The 15,506-nt window shown below is 42.2% G+C and overlaps 1 protein-coding gene across 1 annotated transcript in view; it reads right to left on the reverse strand.

The window, feature by feature from the left end:
* Positions 1-1,974: 1,974 nt before the first annotated feature.
* The window catches only part of TKT (transketolase), a 45,635-nt gene continuing 32,103 nt past the window's right edge, over positions 1,975-15,506 (reverse strand). The window contains exons 10-14 of the mRNA XM_063121270.1: positions 10,408-10,538; positions 7,507-7,590; positions 7,252-7,345; positions 2,947-3,069; positions 1,975-2,336 (exon numbers count right to left, since the gene is read on the reverse strand). Of these exons, the coding sequence (XP_062977340.1) occupies positions 2,149-2,336; positions 2,947-3,069; positions 7,252-7,345; positions 7,507-7,590; positions 10,408-10,538 (620 nt within the window). The 3' untranslated portion in view covers positions 1,975-2,148. The remainder of the gene's footprint in view (positions 2,337-2,946; positions 3,070-7,251; positions 7,346-7,506; positions 7,591-10,407; positions 10,539-15,506) is intronic.

The raw sequence follows: 15,506 nt of genomic DNA on the forward strand, positions 1-15,506 counted from the left end.
ATGGGTGAAATTGTTCTATTAATATTAATGTGGCAACTAACTGATTTCATCTATAGAGTATGTACATTTTGTATTTTCTAAAAGACCCCACCTCTTCAAGTATCACATAGCTCATTTCCGAACCAAAAGTCTGGTTCAGAACAGAAGGTGCAAAACATTATTTTATCCAATTGCACTTAGCGTGAACTCCTCTGCACATTTACTTGTCAGTATATGCCACCGACTTACTTCTGAGTAAACAGGCTGCACGGTGCATTCCTATATAGGACACAGCAGCCCCTGAAATTTCATCTGTGTACGAGGACAAAGTTGTGTTGTATGGTGAAATTGTTTTTAGGTTGGGAAATGGAAGTTTTTCTCGCTTCCCATCCCAGGTTTCACTAGGAAAAAGTGAAGTGCTTCTAAAGCAGAGATGGGCAACTTGTGACCCTCCAGATGTTTTGGCCTACAGCTCCCATGATCTGCCACCACTTGCTCAGGCTGATGGGAGTTCTGGCCTTCCAGATGTTTTGCCTAACAGAAGTGAGATCCAACCACCAAAAAACAACAGACCCTAAGTTTTGCCAAAAGGCAGCTGTTCTAGTTCAGGGACCTGAGATTTGTAGCTATTGGTGAAGACTAGTGGTTAACCATACTGAGGGAAACATAAGCTATGCTTAAAGGCCTTCGCACTAAATATGCTGAAGCTAAGTAGGTCTGGACCTGGATGGGAGACCATCTGGAAACAATATGCAAGCCTCTCTGAACTCCCGAGACACAGAACAGGATATAAAGGTAATGAATAAATAATACACTCCTGTCTTCTTTCCACTCTGTAGGAGTTCTCTGTACACTTGAGATTGCATGCTCAAACTTGCTCCAAGCGTAGATGGTTGAACAGGCTAATAATAGCCCATAAAACTCATAAAAGCTTAAGCAGACCCCGTACGTGGCTATTTGTTTGAAACGAGTGAGGACTGAGCCAGAGCCTCTACCCAGTTCTTCCACCTCAGCCAGCATCGTTTTAAGCCAGGCAGGACCAAAGAACAGAGAGAGGTGGCCCTTGGCCTTTCTAAACCAGCAGACAGAATCATTTGCTTCTCCCAGTGCTTGCATTGAAAATGTGTGTGGTCCAGCATTTAGGAGATGCTACGGGGGACTGCAAGTAAAAGAGGGATGCCATGCCAGAGAAGATGAGAAGCAGCAGCTGGGACATAGGTGGGGAGCCAGGCCATCTCCTTCCCTCTTTATTGTTCACTACAACTTATTAGATTGTAAGCCTACGCGGCAGGGTCTTGCTATGTACTGTGTTATCTGTACAGCACCATGTACATTGATGGTGCTATATAAATAAATAATAATAATAATAATAATAATAATAATAATAATAATAATAATAATAATAATAATAGAAGAAATAACAGTCTCCCCCACCCTTTTTCTTGGATGAAATGAAGTGGACATTTGTTATATGAACCTGGAATAGGAAAGGGGCAGTTGAAGTGAAATTATCATGAAGTCTTTCCTGTGTTGGTGAGAGGGTAAGTACTTTTGGAAAAGCAAGGTATGTGAATCCTTCGAACTCCGATACATGCAGGTAAAGTGGGAGACAAAGTTGTACCCAAAGCCGCTTCTTTGACATGACAGGCAGCAGAAATAATTCAAAAACAGTTCTTGGGGCTGGTGTGATGCAATGGGAAGTGGGCTTGGATGCAAGAGAAACCCACGCTCAGTTCTTATAGTCCGTCATGAACTTCACTGCATGGGCTGGGGGAAAATCACTTCTTTTCAGGGTAACCTACCATCCCAGCATTGTTTGGAGAAGAAATAAGAATTATAATGTGCATTGGATCAATGAATGATATCATTAAAGTATGGCAAATTTATATTCAGGGGTGGGAGAAACGGATATATTAGTTTTATGCCTTCTGCCTCTGGCTTTCCATGTGCCCCTTCATACCAGTCCAAAATCCTTGCTGGCAAAAAGACCCAACATTATTTTTCTCCCAAAACTTTTATTTTTATTAGAACTCTCTTTCATTTAAAACTCTCTGCATACAGTTTTAAGCATGTGTTTGAAAGTTACAGTACTCCTTCTTTAAAAAAAAACAAAAACAAAAAGGCCAAACATTGCTCTTCTGGCATAACACAGTGGGTATTGGATGCAAACTACTCTGCATTTCTTGATTTGGACACCGCCACCTTCACGGCCTGGATGATGGCTTCCTTATCAATGCCAAACATCCTAAGCAGCTCAGCTGGCTTTCCACTTCTTGGTATGTGGGACACGGCCAAGCGAGTAACGGTGATCCCCGGCTCTCCCACCACAGCAGCGGAGACGGCTTCTCCAATGCCACCTAGGGAAAGATGGTGTACAACAGAGGATAAGTCTAGGCTTTATTTCTTGGTAAGCAGATTAATGCAGCTATTTAAAAAGAAAAGCAATCGGAAAGTTTAGAGGGATCGGGAAGGTTGCAGAGTTGCTTCTTCCATGAGAGGCTTTGCCCTAAAGAGTTTTTTCTTTTAAGAACAAGATTAGTGCTCTGGAGACCCAGTCTCCAGAGATGATCTCCAAGAATCCACAGAGTAGGACAATAGGAGAGCAGAGGAGCTGAGCTTGAGGAGACAGCATTCTGGCTCAAGTGGTTGGAGGACTTAGTGCCCCTCTACCCTATCTTATCTGGAGCCAGATGGGTATTCATTTCGTCTCAGGCCTTATGATTAATTTTCTTCCTGTGAAAAAAGAATTACTGATAACACAATACAACACAGGAATGTTTAAATGGTGCAAGAGCACCCGTTCAACCAGCTCAAGCTAGGATTCTCGTTGGAGAAATCCCCTCCCCATCTGTATGGGTGTTGTACAAGGCGTAAGGGGAGTTGAGGAACAGGGATCGGGAAATGATCAGTGCCAATGTATTTGTTTACTGAATACATTTCTGCTTCAAATCAGGTAAGTTGTCTTACCTTCATAGTAATGGTCTTCCACAGTGATAATTCTGCCTTTGGTTGCTCTCGCATTTTCAAGAATAGTTTTCTTATCCAGAGGTTTGATAGTGAATGGGTCAATCACTCTGATGGAAATTTTTTCTGGAAAAGAGGGAAAGAAACATGGTTATGTAGGAGAGCATAAAGTTCATTCAAGCACAAGACTAATTCCCCCCCCCCCAAAACACACAGGATTGGATCAAACCCCTCATGTGAGCAGAACATCCATTCATGTGACAGGACATCCTTGTCCTTCCTGAAGCCCCCCCCCCCCCAATGCCCCATGTCTGCTCCGGAAGATCCCCCAACCTTACAGAGGCGGGGGGGTTGCATGAGAAGACGGAAACCTGTTTCACCTATAAGGGTTTAACATTTCACATAATCACACTGATTAAATTATCCCCATGGGGATCTTGGGAACTACTGGAAGGCCCTGTTCAGATGATATGCTAAGCCACGGTGGTAAAGCATTTTGAGCAAAACATTATGGCTTAGCGTGTCATCATGTGAATCATTCCTAACCATGGTGGCTACATAATCATGGTTTAAACACGCTCACTAACCATTTGCTGCAAAGGGGTTAGCAGCCTAACCATGGCTTAGTGTGTCATCTGAACAGGCCCAAGATCTGGCTCTAAGAATGGCTAGAATATGGTTACATCAAGCTTACCATTAATTCTGTGTAAGCCATGCCTTTTTAATTCCTTAGAACTGAAATTGGGAATGTGCAACTCTCTTGATGTTGTTGGGCTGCTACTCCCATCGGTGCTAGACAGCATAGCCAATGCTAAAGAATGATGGGAGTTGCAGTCCAACCATATCTGAAGGACCACTCTTCCCCATCCTTGCCCTAGAGTAAGTGTGCTCACAGCTCCCACTTATGCCTTTTCAGCCTAATAAACCACCACAAAGTAAAGTATTTTATTAGCTTTTGTTCAGAGATGTTAATATAAATACTCCATTTTGAGGCACGTCCTGATCCAATGCCTTATTTACAATGACGACTCCAACCTAATGGGCTAGAACTTGAGTGTCACTAGTAATCGCCTGAAAGACTTTGGGGCAATTCATGTTGCCTGGAAGTGTAAGAGAAAAGTGGCTTTATACTAATGCATAGATTGATAAATACTAGTCTATCACTTGGTGACTGCAACATCAATGGGCATCTTTCATGTGTGAATGGGTAATCAGATCTGAAACCAGACAGAAATACTTAAGAGTCACTTCAAATGGCTTTGCACTTGACTCAGTTCACATTCAGCAGTCAATCATGAAATGCAAAGTTATCAAGCAATGACAAATCAAAACTCTTCTTTCCACCTTCCTCCCCACTCCAATACCAGCAGTCCTAAGATCAGATCTAGATGCATGTCCAAAAGAGTGCTTTGTCTGGGGCAGATATACACTAGTATCACCTGCTGACTGGGATCACATGAAACTACAACCCGAGGCTGACATTTTCACAAAATGGGGCTGAATTCTTTAAAAAAAAATCAGCCCCAGAAATGTGTGTAGTTGGTCTTTGGTATTTTATTAAAAAAAATATTTTGCTTTTGCCATTTTTTGTCATTGCAGAGGTGCACAATTGTGGTTGTCAAACATATATAGGCTTGCCTTGCTATGCTCCAGCTGTCAAACGGATGAAGCATATAAGGTAGCTAGCCAGACGAGCCTGTCTAGAAGCTGATTTGACAGCCAGTGGTGCAATGGTCACCCTCTTAGCATGGTTATCCCCAGGGGGGGTTTCAGTATTTCCCAGGCCCTTGGAGGTGCCGTACTTCAAATCCCCACTTGCTCCACTCACCAGCAAGTGTTTTTCATAGAAAAATTTCACTCAGTCTTTTTCACCCCCAAAGGCAGTGTGTTTATTACATTTGAGAGGAAAAGGAGGGGGTGTACTTCTCTATTAAAAAGAGTTGCTGCCAAGTCATGGAGGAGCAGACTGGAAGGAGGGCACCTGAAATGGTCAGGCCAACACCTAAAATGATGGAGATCCCATTGCTAAATGGGTGATGTTGAGAGCTTTTCCCCACCTGTCAAGGCAGTGTTGTGTCTCTGGATTGGGAAATCTAGATAATAACAGAGCAGGAACCTGCTGGATTGGAGTCAGTACTGTGTCATTTTGCCTCCGCACAGTCATTAATTCGTAAAGGGCTAAAGTCTATCATAATCCATCAGAGCAGAAACAGAGGCCTAATTTATGCAAGCCTTTGGCAATTCCATGGGACCAAATGTTCAGCTAGATAGCTTTTACTCCATTACGCTTGGAATGGTGAGTTGCTATATGAATTCTTCGCCATTGGCTCCCCTATCAGGAATCTCTCTCTCTCTCTCTCTCTCACCTCTGATGTCCTATAACAACTTGAGGGCATGTGTGAAAAATGAACTATCCAAATCTAATGAAGAATTTAACTCTAAGGAGCTGGCTTATGGCATATCTAAAGATCAAGATATCACAAGGTCATCTTTAAGCTTCAGTCTTCTTAAAGCAGAGCTGCCAGCTAATTTATCCAATGCAATAATTGCATTACCTTCTTAATACTATGTTTTGCAATCTCTTCTTCTAATTAGGGTATTGCTTTGTGGGCTTTTCAATGATGAGAGTTCCTTACTCCAACAAAGGTCATTTTCTCTTATGCTGGAGAATGTCATTGCGTTCAGACACAGACATGGCTCAGCATCTTTCTGCTACCAGAGTGCTGAGGTCCATAGCGAAACAAACAGCAAAGCACACAGGTTTCAATCAGCAAATGAGTTATGATTGGAATAAATGTACTACCAGGTATGTAACCAAAAGAAGTAATATATAGTGTCTCCTATCCACGTGTTTCAGGATGATCTCATCCTCCATGAAGGAAATTAACATTATTTTCCTTATTCAGATGGCATACTGAGATTCAGATGGACTCACTAAAGGTATTCCAGATGTCTTAACTATGGACAGTGTTCCCCAACCTAGTGCCCTCGAGATGTTAGGTACTACAACTTCCAGTATTCCTGATAACTGGCCACACTAGCTGGGGTTGATGGAAGTTAAAGTTGAACACATCTGGAGGGTACCTGGCTAGGGAAAGCTGGGCTAGGAGATCAGGAGTCCACTGTGGGATTATTACCTCTCCCTTCCATCCATAGTTCATATCATACTACTAACCAAGGTGGCCTCGTAATTTTGAAACCATACAAAGCCCAAAGAAAAGGAAATCTAGTTAATGTCAGTAATTACTAGTGCTAGTAGAGACATAACATTACATCGTTGTCTGGGAGCTGAAAGCTGGGAGGTGCTGCTCCTGGGGGAGAAATGCTAGACCATCAAGGGTGAGCTATTCCACCTGCTCCCCTCCCCACACACACCTGGAGACATTAAGCAAGGCTGGAGCTGAAGGCTTTCCCCCCCCTTACCTGGTTTGTTTTGCTGTACACATGTATTTAGTATATATTGAATATTATTGTGATATTGTTGATTTGTACATTGTTAAATATTGTTGTAGTTTTAAATTTTTGTAAACCGCCCAGAGAGCTTCGGCTATTGGGCGGTATAAAAATGCAATAAACGAAATGAATGAATGAATCATTGTCAAAGGAAACAATGAAAAGGAGCAGGAAAGTTCACAAGGTAGAGGAGGTGGGATCATGCAAATCCATATCATGCCCCCAAACTCTTACAGAGCAATTCTATGAGAAAGGAGGAGCCGTCTTTTCCAAAGCCCTAGCAGCTCATGCTGGCAGGGTGGAAGGTGGGGCTTGTTGCTTTTTTTGCTTTTTTCTTTTTATTTGGGTTTTCCCAAATAAACAGTTTTATTTCCTCTTTTCCTTTCGTTAACATTTCCCCCTCATTGATTTCAGGGGTAATGAAATGAACTCTGCCACCTCCAGTAATGGGGGCTTGAGGCAGAGTTTCACAGCCTCTCCTGTAAATATGTCCCTTGTGTGTTCTCTAGTGTTGAAGTTCGGATAAAGAACATCACCAGCTTTCAAGGCTGCATGTCCCTCTCTGACCAAAGACCTATCCCCATCTCTCTCTGCTCTTGGAGGAGATCCCAAAAATCCTCCCAGGGACCATAGGGCTGCAGCCTTAATCAGCGTTACAAATCTGGGAATGTTAAATCGACACCAGGGCTAATTTGGTGAAGATGTTTTGAACTCCAGGACAAAGTCTAGTGCAACCTTCCCAACCTAGTGCATTCCAGATGTGTTGGACTGCAACTCCCATAATTTCCAACCAGCCAGAATATTGGCCTTGTAAGATGGCTAACTACACTTCTCAATGCAGTTCAGTCGAGTCACCTTTCTTCAGTTGCTCAGCTGCAGCTAGTGCTTCATGCAGGGTCACTGCTGCTCCAATAACAGTAACCTGGTCATCCTTGCTCTTGAACACCACCTGATAATAACATTAAACACACAATCAGAGATAATTTAAACACAAAATGAGAGCTCTACACACACATTAGTGTTGTTGAAAGCTAACTGAAGTCACAGTATTTAAAGACGACATTCCTGCAGTTAAACTATTTTGGTGATTTTCAAGATGGTACTACTCACCTTGGCTTGTCCAACATGGAAGTCCTCATTGCTGCCATAAATCACAGCATTTTCTGGACGACTGGTCCTTATGAAACATATGCCCTATTTTAAAAATGAACATGGCATAGATTTTAAGGTATGTTTAACCCATGAAATTGAACTTCAAAATCAATCCAAACAAATACTTATAGTCAAATTCAAAAATCCAAACACAAAAAATAGTCTATTTGACCTGCTTCACAACTCATTGACATGGATCCAAGTGATGGTATAAATTAAAAAAAAAGCACATCGCCTACTCTTTAGTGGACTGTACCACTTTCGATAAAGAACTGAATGTTTAAACACTCCCTAATTATGAAAAGGCAGCACGTCAGTAAAAATGGTTCTAGCCTATTCTTACCCTTGATGTAGTAGTTTTCAGTATGCAAGGAATTTTACTGATTTTTTTTTACCGAGGATAAACATTTCATCTAAAATCAGCATTCTGAAATGGCACAGTCCCAAATACATACAAAGCAAATACTTGGTATGTTACCAATTTTGCTCAATGACATCAATACTTGTTTCTACTTGTATCCCATTTTCACTGACAATTAAGATTCATACTTTGCTTTGGGTGGCACACACCATTTCATTTGAAATCCCTAGATTGCCAACTATTACTTCACCAGATTCCATTGTTCACAATGAAGCTATAGAAGCGAAGAACACTCACTCTTCAAGGAACTCTGATTTTGCAGCTCCTTCTAAAAAGGTCATATAAAACCTTCTAAAACTTGTCAGGACAAGATAAATGCGTTATGCTTTAAGGTGGATTCCTGAATTAAACAGGGGGTTGGACTCGATAGCCCTATAGGCCCCTTCCAACTCTATCATTCTATACAATGGTCCCTATGGAGTAGAGGTTGTTGAAGTTAAACAGTAGGATGTCAAGTCCAGAAATCTGATATCTTGGCCTTAGGTTTGCAGCATGAGCGCTACATTTTTTTACACTTCCTTTGTGAAAGGTTTGCGCAACACTACGTAATGTGGCAAAGTCAGTGGACCATAGTTCTGTTCAGGCAACAGTTGCTTTCAGACAATCAAATATCAATTTAATAAGAAGAAGCTGTGTTATGAATGAGCCTTTTACCCATGCACTCTGTCTTCATGCTGCCCTTTCTCTCCTTGGTCTACTACCCTAAAACACAAAGTCTTCAATTAACCATTCTTTCTCGTTATGTCCAAAGTTGGAACCTATAGGTACCAGTCTCCAAACAAGACAGGATCTTAAATAGGCAGCCAATTCAGACACAGGGACTGCTTGATCCACATAGTTATATTATCTCTTGAGCCACACTTTATACAGGAGTATGGACCAGCTTTCTTCCATGCCTACATTACCTCCAAGAAGGAAAAATAACCAAAGCTTTCAGCTTTCCTTGCAGTTCCTAAGGCTGCCTTGACTTCCTAATTTGTAGTGTTTTAATAAAACCATGGAATTATACAGACAGATTGCATGAAAAATGGCCTCTAATGCTATTTCCAGAAGGAAGTGGGTCTTGGGGCAGGAAATTTATGGAGGAAAAAGCTATCAGTCAATGGCTACTAATCATGACGTTGTATATTACATCCAGTAGTATCAAAGGCAGTATGCCTCTCAGTACCAGTCCTGGGGAATATGACTAGGAGGTGCTATTGCACTCATGTCCTACTTGTGGGCTCCCCACAAGCATCTGGTTGGTCATTGTGTGAACAGAATGAAAAACTAACTTCAAACTATGGTATAAGATCATGGTTTGTCCCAAACATGATAAACTATCATTTCCCAATTTGGGTGTAACAGGAAACTATGCTTAATTGAAGATTTCTGGGGTTAATTGCACCACACCAAAACATGATGGGGGGAAGGTGTGGCTTCCAAAAATGCACAGTACAGATTGCAAATAACAGAAGCTGGGCATATACAGAAGCAATGCGCTTTTGCATGTAGGCTCTGTTCAGAGGCTTGCCTGAATGCACTGAGATCATGGAGCGAGGCTAACAGGCATGATCCAGTTCCTCCCTCCATGTGCTGAATGTATACATACTCAACACATGAGCATGGTTTATGTCTACAAAAAATTGAGGCAAAGGTGTCCCCTGACCAGCAAGTAAACTTTCCTGGACTGACTGTTAGAGCAGTGCGACAATGGAATCAGCTACCTAGGGAGGTTGTGGGCTCTCCCACACTAGAGGCCTTCAAGAGGCAGCTGGACAACCATCTGTCAGGTATGCTTTAGGGTGGATTCCTGCATTGAGCAGGGGGTTGGACTCGATGGCCTTGTAGGCCCCTTCCAACTCTACTATTCTATGATTCTATGAGTAGAGGCAGTTTGTCCTTTGACTGTGCCTCTGGTCGAGGACAGCAGCATGGTTCGGCTTTGGCCACAGTTCTTAGGTACTCTTAAAAGCTGTGTTGCCTTAAATGAAACTGTCGTTTTGGCACAACTCTTTCAATGAAGTTTTATTTAATGGATATCACTTGTGATAAATGAGGTAAGATGGAAAAAATGAGGAAATGATTGAAATGAAAGCACCTAACCATAAAGCAGAACCCTGTGATTCCTTTGAAGGAAGTTGTCAGGGATGCTTTAGGGTGGATTCCTGCATTGAGCAGGGGGTTGGACTCGATGGCCTTGTAGGCCCCTTCCAACTCTGCTATTCTATTCTATGATTCTATGTATTCACAATAGCTGGCACCCAAATAGGCTGAGCTGACACTTTTCTCCTCTAGTAGCTGTTCATTAGAAGACACTCTGTCTTCTAAGCATTCTTTTCAACCCATAAAGTCACAACAACAAATTTTTGCATGATTTTAAAAGGCTCTTAAAAGGGAAGTTGGTCACTTTAAACCTTTAAAGCAAGCACATTTAAGAAGAGCTTAAATGAGAAGACCTTGGTATTTGCAGCCAATTCTACTGCCTTCTCAGTAGCTACAGCATCACTAGGGTAAAATACAGTTGCATTCGGAATGGCACGGAACATGCATAAGTCTTCCAGACCCATCTGTGAAGGCCCATCTTCACCTAGAAAGAGACAATTGGAGGAAGCTATCAGTAGAAAAATTGAACAAATTCCCCCTCTGGACACTTCTTTAAGCAAAAGTCACCAAAAATAAATATAAGGCACTCACATAACTTGGAGGACTACCTACCATCTTCTCAAACTTGGAACCCTCTAAATAGCAAAGAAAGAAGATAGAAGGAAACTAAAAAGAAAGAAAACTAGGGTTATAAAGAAAAATCAAGGAAAAACGTAACAGTAACTAAAACAAGAGGCAAAAGGAGAAAGAAGCAAAAGGAACTAAGAATATACATACACACACAAGTTCAGGATAAGCGAAAATAAAAACAGTTTTACATGGTGTAACAAAAAGGAAAATTCACAAGGTGTTTCCCATTCAGGATTCCATCAGAATGCCCCACGCTCATGGCACAAGGGACATCAAACTCATGGCAACATTGGTATTATATTTATGCCCCACTTTTCAGTCAAAATTCCCTCTCAAAGCAGGTTACAATTAAAATCTACATACAGATATGCAACACAATTAGGAATATGTTGGGGTGGGTGTGGGTGTAGTAATAGGTGGCACAGTCCAGGGGTCCAGGACTTCCCTCCAGTGAAGATGTTAGGAAGAGTTGCAGATGCATTTGTGTGCTGTTGGTGCCAATTAGAGCAATTCTGGTCAGCGTGTTTTTTGTTTTTTGACAGCTTCCACTTGTTTATTACATTTCTATATCCACTCCCACAATAGCCGAAGCTTTCAGCTTGAACGGATTTGTAACATGGTCATCTTTGAATGTCTAAAGAATCCTGGCGTTTTGCGAATGAGCTGGCTTACTAGTGCTCCTGCTGCAAGTGGGAGTGGCTAAACAAAGCATGAGCCTGTGGGCCGGTTTGCACATAATGACACCAAATAATGGGTTAATCGTGGGCACATGCTACTGCCATTTCCCATATGCTATCTCTAAAATGGCTGACTGGAGGTTGCTCTGTGTCAACAGAACCTGGTCACTATACATTAATCATGGGTCAAACAACCCATAGTTAACCTAACAACTAATTGTTTAATCCACAATTAACCTGTAGGGCCTGGGTTTGGGTGACACAGAACAACCTCCGATCAGCCCTATCGGAGGTTGCGTATTGTCATGCATGCAGGTAGTTTTAACAAGTGTTAGCCCCTCCTTACAAAATGGAGCTTGTTACAAGCAGCTAAATCTCAAGAGGAATAATGGATTTCTTGACTACTCCGTCTTGGAGGAGAAGCCAAGCAGGAGTGACTGAAGAGCATGAACCAGCATGCTGATTTGTTCATAATAAGCATTCACGGTATGTGAATTGCCTGCTTCAGAAATGAAGCACAAGGAGCACTACAGGGTTTCAACAAAGGAATGACTGCTTCCTGTTTCAGTACATTTGCTAGAGAAGATAGAAGGCAGGTTTGTGGAATCTGTGCCCCTCCAGATTGTTGATGGGTTTCAACTCCCATGATCCCTTACCATTGGCTGTGCTGGCAAGGTCTAATGGGAGCTGCAGTCCAACAATATCCAGAGGGCCGCACATTGCCAACTGTGTGGCCCTCTGGATGTAAAGGGTGCTACAGAAATGGTACAGCAAATGGAAGGAAATCTCATTCTTGTAAATGTCAGACCTTTATTTATTATGTTTCTAATCTCCCAATAACCAATATTTGCTGGGCGGATTACAAACAGTTAAAAGACTAAAATGACTTAGAAATGGTGAAAAAATATACAATACAATACAAATATTTTAAAGAATATAATATAATAACAACACAAATCAATAAACAGCACAGGTATTGATAAAAACACCCATAAATATTTAGAACTAGGTCTCTAAAATGCCTGGGAGAAAAGAAAGGACTTTGCCTGGGGCCCAAAAGATAGCAATGTAGGTGAACCTCTTTGGGGAGTTCATAAGTGCCACAACTGAAAAGACCCCGTCAGTTGTACCCACCTCCCTAGCTTTCTTTGGAAGGGACACCCAGAGGAGGGCTTGCAAAGATGATTTTAGGGTCCAACCAGTTACGTATGGGAGAAGGCATTCCTTTAGATTCTCTGGTCCCAAGCCGTTTAGGACTTTATACAGGGCTGCCTTGTACAGAACCAGACCAATAGCCTATTTAACCATGGCAGAAAACCCCATCAAGGTTGGATAAGTTCCTGGAGGCAAAGGCTATCAATGGCTACTAACCCTGATGGTTGTGTACTATCTCCAGTATTCGAGGCAACAAGCCATTGTGCACCAGTTGCTGGGGAACATGGGTGGGAGGGTGCTGTTGCACCATGTCCCTGCTTGTGGGTCCCTGGCCGATGGCTGGTTGGCCACTGTGTGAGCAGAGTGCTGGGCTAGATGGACCCTTGGTCTGATCCAGCGTGGCACTTCTTTTGTTCTCACATTACCAAGATTTAAAAACTGGAGAGGTAGAGGTTTCTCTCAGCCTTGCAACTTGGATCCCATTCCTTGAAATGATAGGACTTTGCGCCTCTTACATACAAGCATGCACCAGAATTTGGAATGGTCTCCTTCTAGTCTTTATCATGATGGCTACAAGAATTCTATTGATATGAAGTTTGAACATGTGCAAAAACAAAGCACACAAATACTGTTCCGCAAATACTGCCAGAACAGGTTGAAAACAACAGAATGCTGAAAACAACAGAATGAAATTTAATAGGGATAAATGCCAAGTTCTACATTTAGGAAATAGAAACCAAATGCAGTTACAAGATGGGGGACACTTGGCTCAGCAATACTACAAACGAGAAAGATCTTGGAATTGTTGTAGATCGCAAGCTGAATATGAGACAACAGTGCAATATGGCTGCAAGAAAGGCCAATGCTATTTTGGGCTGCATTAATAGAAGTATAGCTTCCAAATCACTTGAGGTGCTGGTTCCTCTCTATTCAGCCCTGGTTAGGCCTCATCTAGAGTATTGCATCCAGTTCTGGGCTCCACAATTCAAGAAGGACGCAGACAAGCTGGAGCATGGTCAGAAGAGGGCAACCGGGATGATCAGGGGTCTGGAAACAAAGCCCTATGAAGAGAGACTGAAAGAACTGGGCATGTTTAGCCTGTAGAAGAGAAGATTGAGGGAAGACATGATAGCACTCTTCAAATACTTAAAAGGTTGTCACACAGAGGAGGGCCAGGATCTCTTCTCGATCCTCCCAGAGTGCAGGACACGGAATAACTGGCTCAAGTTAAAGGAAGCCAGATTCCAGCTGGACATCAGGAAAAACTTCCTGACTGTTAGAGCAGTACGACAATGGAATCAGTTACCTAGGGAGGTTGTGGGCTCTCCCATGTTAGAGGCATTCAAGAGGCAGCTGGACAACCATCTGTCAAGTATGCTTTAGGGTGGATTCCTGCATTGAGCAGGGGGTTGGACTCGATGGCCTTGTAGGCCCCTTCCAACTCTGCTATTCTATGATTCTATGATTCCTCTGTGCACTGAAATATATGTAGGCACCTGCATTTAAGATAGGGTTTCTCTGTCCGTTATTACTGCAGAAGAAGTGAGTGGAAATGATGCTTTCCTTTGACGAAAAGCACACCTGGCAAGTGGCATTAGGGACAAACTACAGCTGATGACTAGAGCAGGCAATACTGAAATACCCGATGAAAGGCAAACAAACAAAGCTCAAAATGAGCATTCTTGACCTAGCGCCAAGCCATACAGGCTTCATTGTCTACATTTCCAATTCAAACTTTGTGTGCAGCATTAAGTCAATAAGCACATTCCCACTGAGCTCCATCAAGCTCAGCTTTAACTTTCTTCTTTGAGAGGATTTTTCTAATCAATTTAAGTATGACACCACTGCTCTACTACATATACCAGGTATAAGCTAAGGAGGATCAATGTTTGGAGATGGCCAAGACTGACTTATGCTGATATTTGTCAGACAAAAGACAATTCATGTTATCTACATGGCAATAAAAGCTTAAAAAGGAAAAAAAAAGCTCACTGTGCTGTTTTGCTTTTGTTGATATAGCCAGGGTACCCTGCCTATTAACACAATGGCAGTGCTAAGGTCATTTGAAACTAAATGAGAATGCACAGCGATTTCTAGCACATGCTGGAACACACTTTGATATGTTTAAAACTCCCTTTATTTGCCTCGAATGTATACATGAACTGCCTATGGTAGGCAGATCTAGAAATCTGTTGTTTGAAAAGGACACTTCAGTCAAAGGACTAGCAAACCACCCATTTTATAGGCTTCGTCTCCATGAGCCCTGGGAACTCAATGGAAACAGCAGCAGCAGCAGCCATCACCATGCTGCCACTGAACCAGGCTGCACATGCAGCTGCACAAGCCCTTAAGGGAGAAGGGGAGAAGTGGAACGCCGAGAGCACGCAGCCGGACTTCAAATTGCCCAACCTTGGTTCATCGTAGCACACAGAATTAAATGCATGGTGACACTGAGGTTGTGAATCGTGGGCTCCCACTTGTAGGTTCAGAGGGCTAGTTGGTAGACCTTTAAGGCTTGAAGAGAAAGACAGTATGCAGGTGGAGTCTCTGCAGCACTGCAGTTTGTCATTTGGGTGTGTGCTCAGGGGCAATCCATACACACACACACAAGGAAAGAAGCTCTTAGAACATGGGACTTTGTTGAGCGTAATCAGTCCATATTCTCAGTATTTAGGAAGCCTTTGGCTAGTTAGCTACACCAAAAATGGTTTCAGATGAGTTAATCAATATACCTACAAAGTAGTCTATCTATCAAGCTTTTTGATGTTTATACAGCATATACTATATTTCTTGCTCATTAATTGATAAGTGAAAACTTTAAATACATCCCTGACCTTGAATAATACAGATTCACACTCCTTCATTACTCAAATAAGTCTTTGAAAGAGCTTTACAATCCAACCGTCCTTCTTTGGATACCATCCAGGGCACCATGCCAATGAGTTTTCATAAGTTTACATATCCATTCATTGTGAACCTGCTTGTGTCTG

The sequence above is a fragment of the Elgaria multicarinata genome, chromosome 3 (assembly GCF_023053635.1).
Source record: "Elgaria multicarinata webbii isolate HBS135686 ecotype San Diego chromosome 3, rElgMul1.1.pri, whole genome shotgun sequence".
Classification (NCBI taxonomy): domain Eukaryota; kingdom Metazoa; phylum Chordata; class Lepidosauria; order Squamata; family Anguidae; genus Elgaria; species Elgaria multicarinata.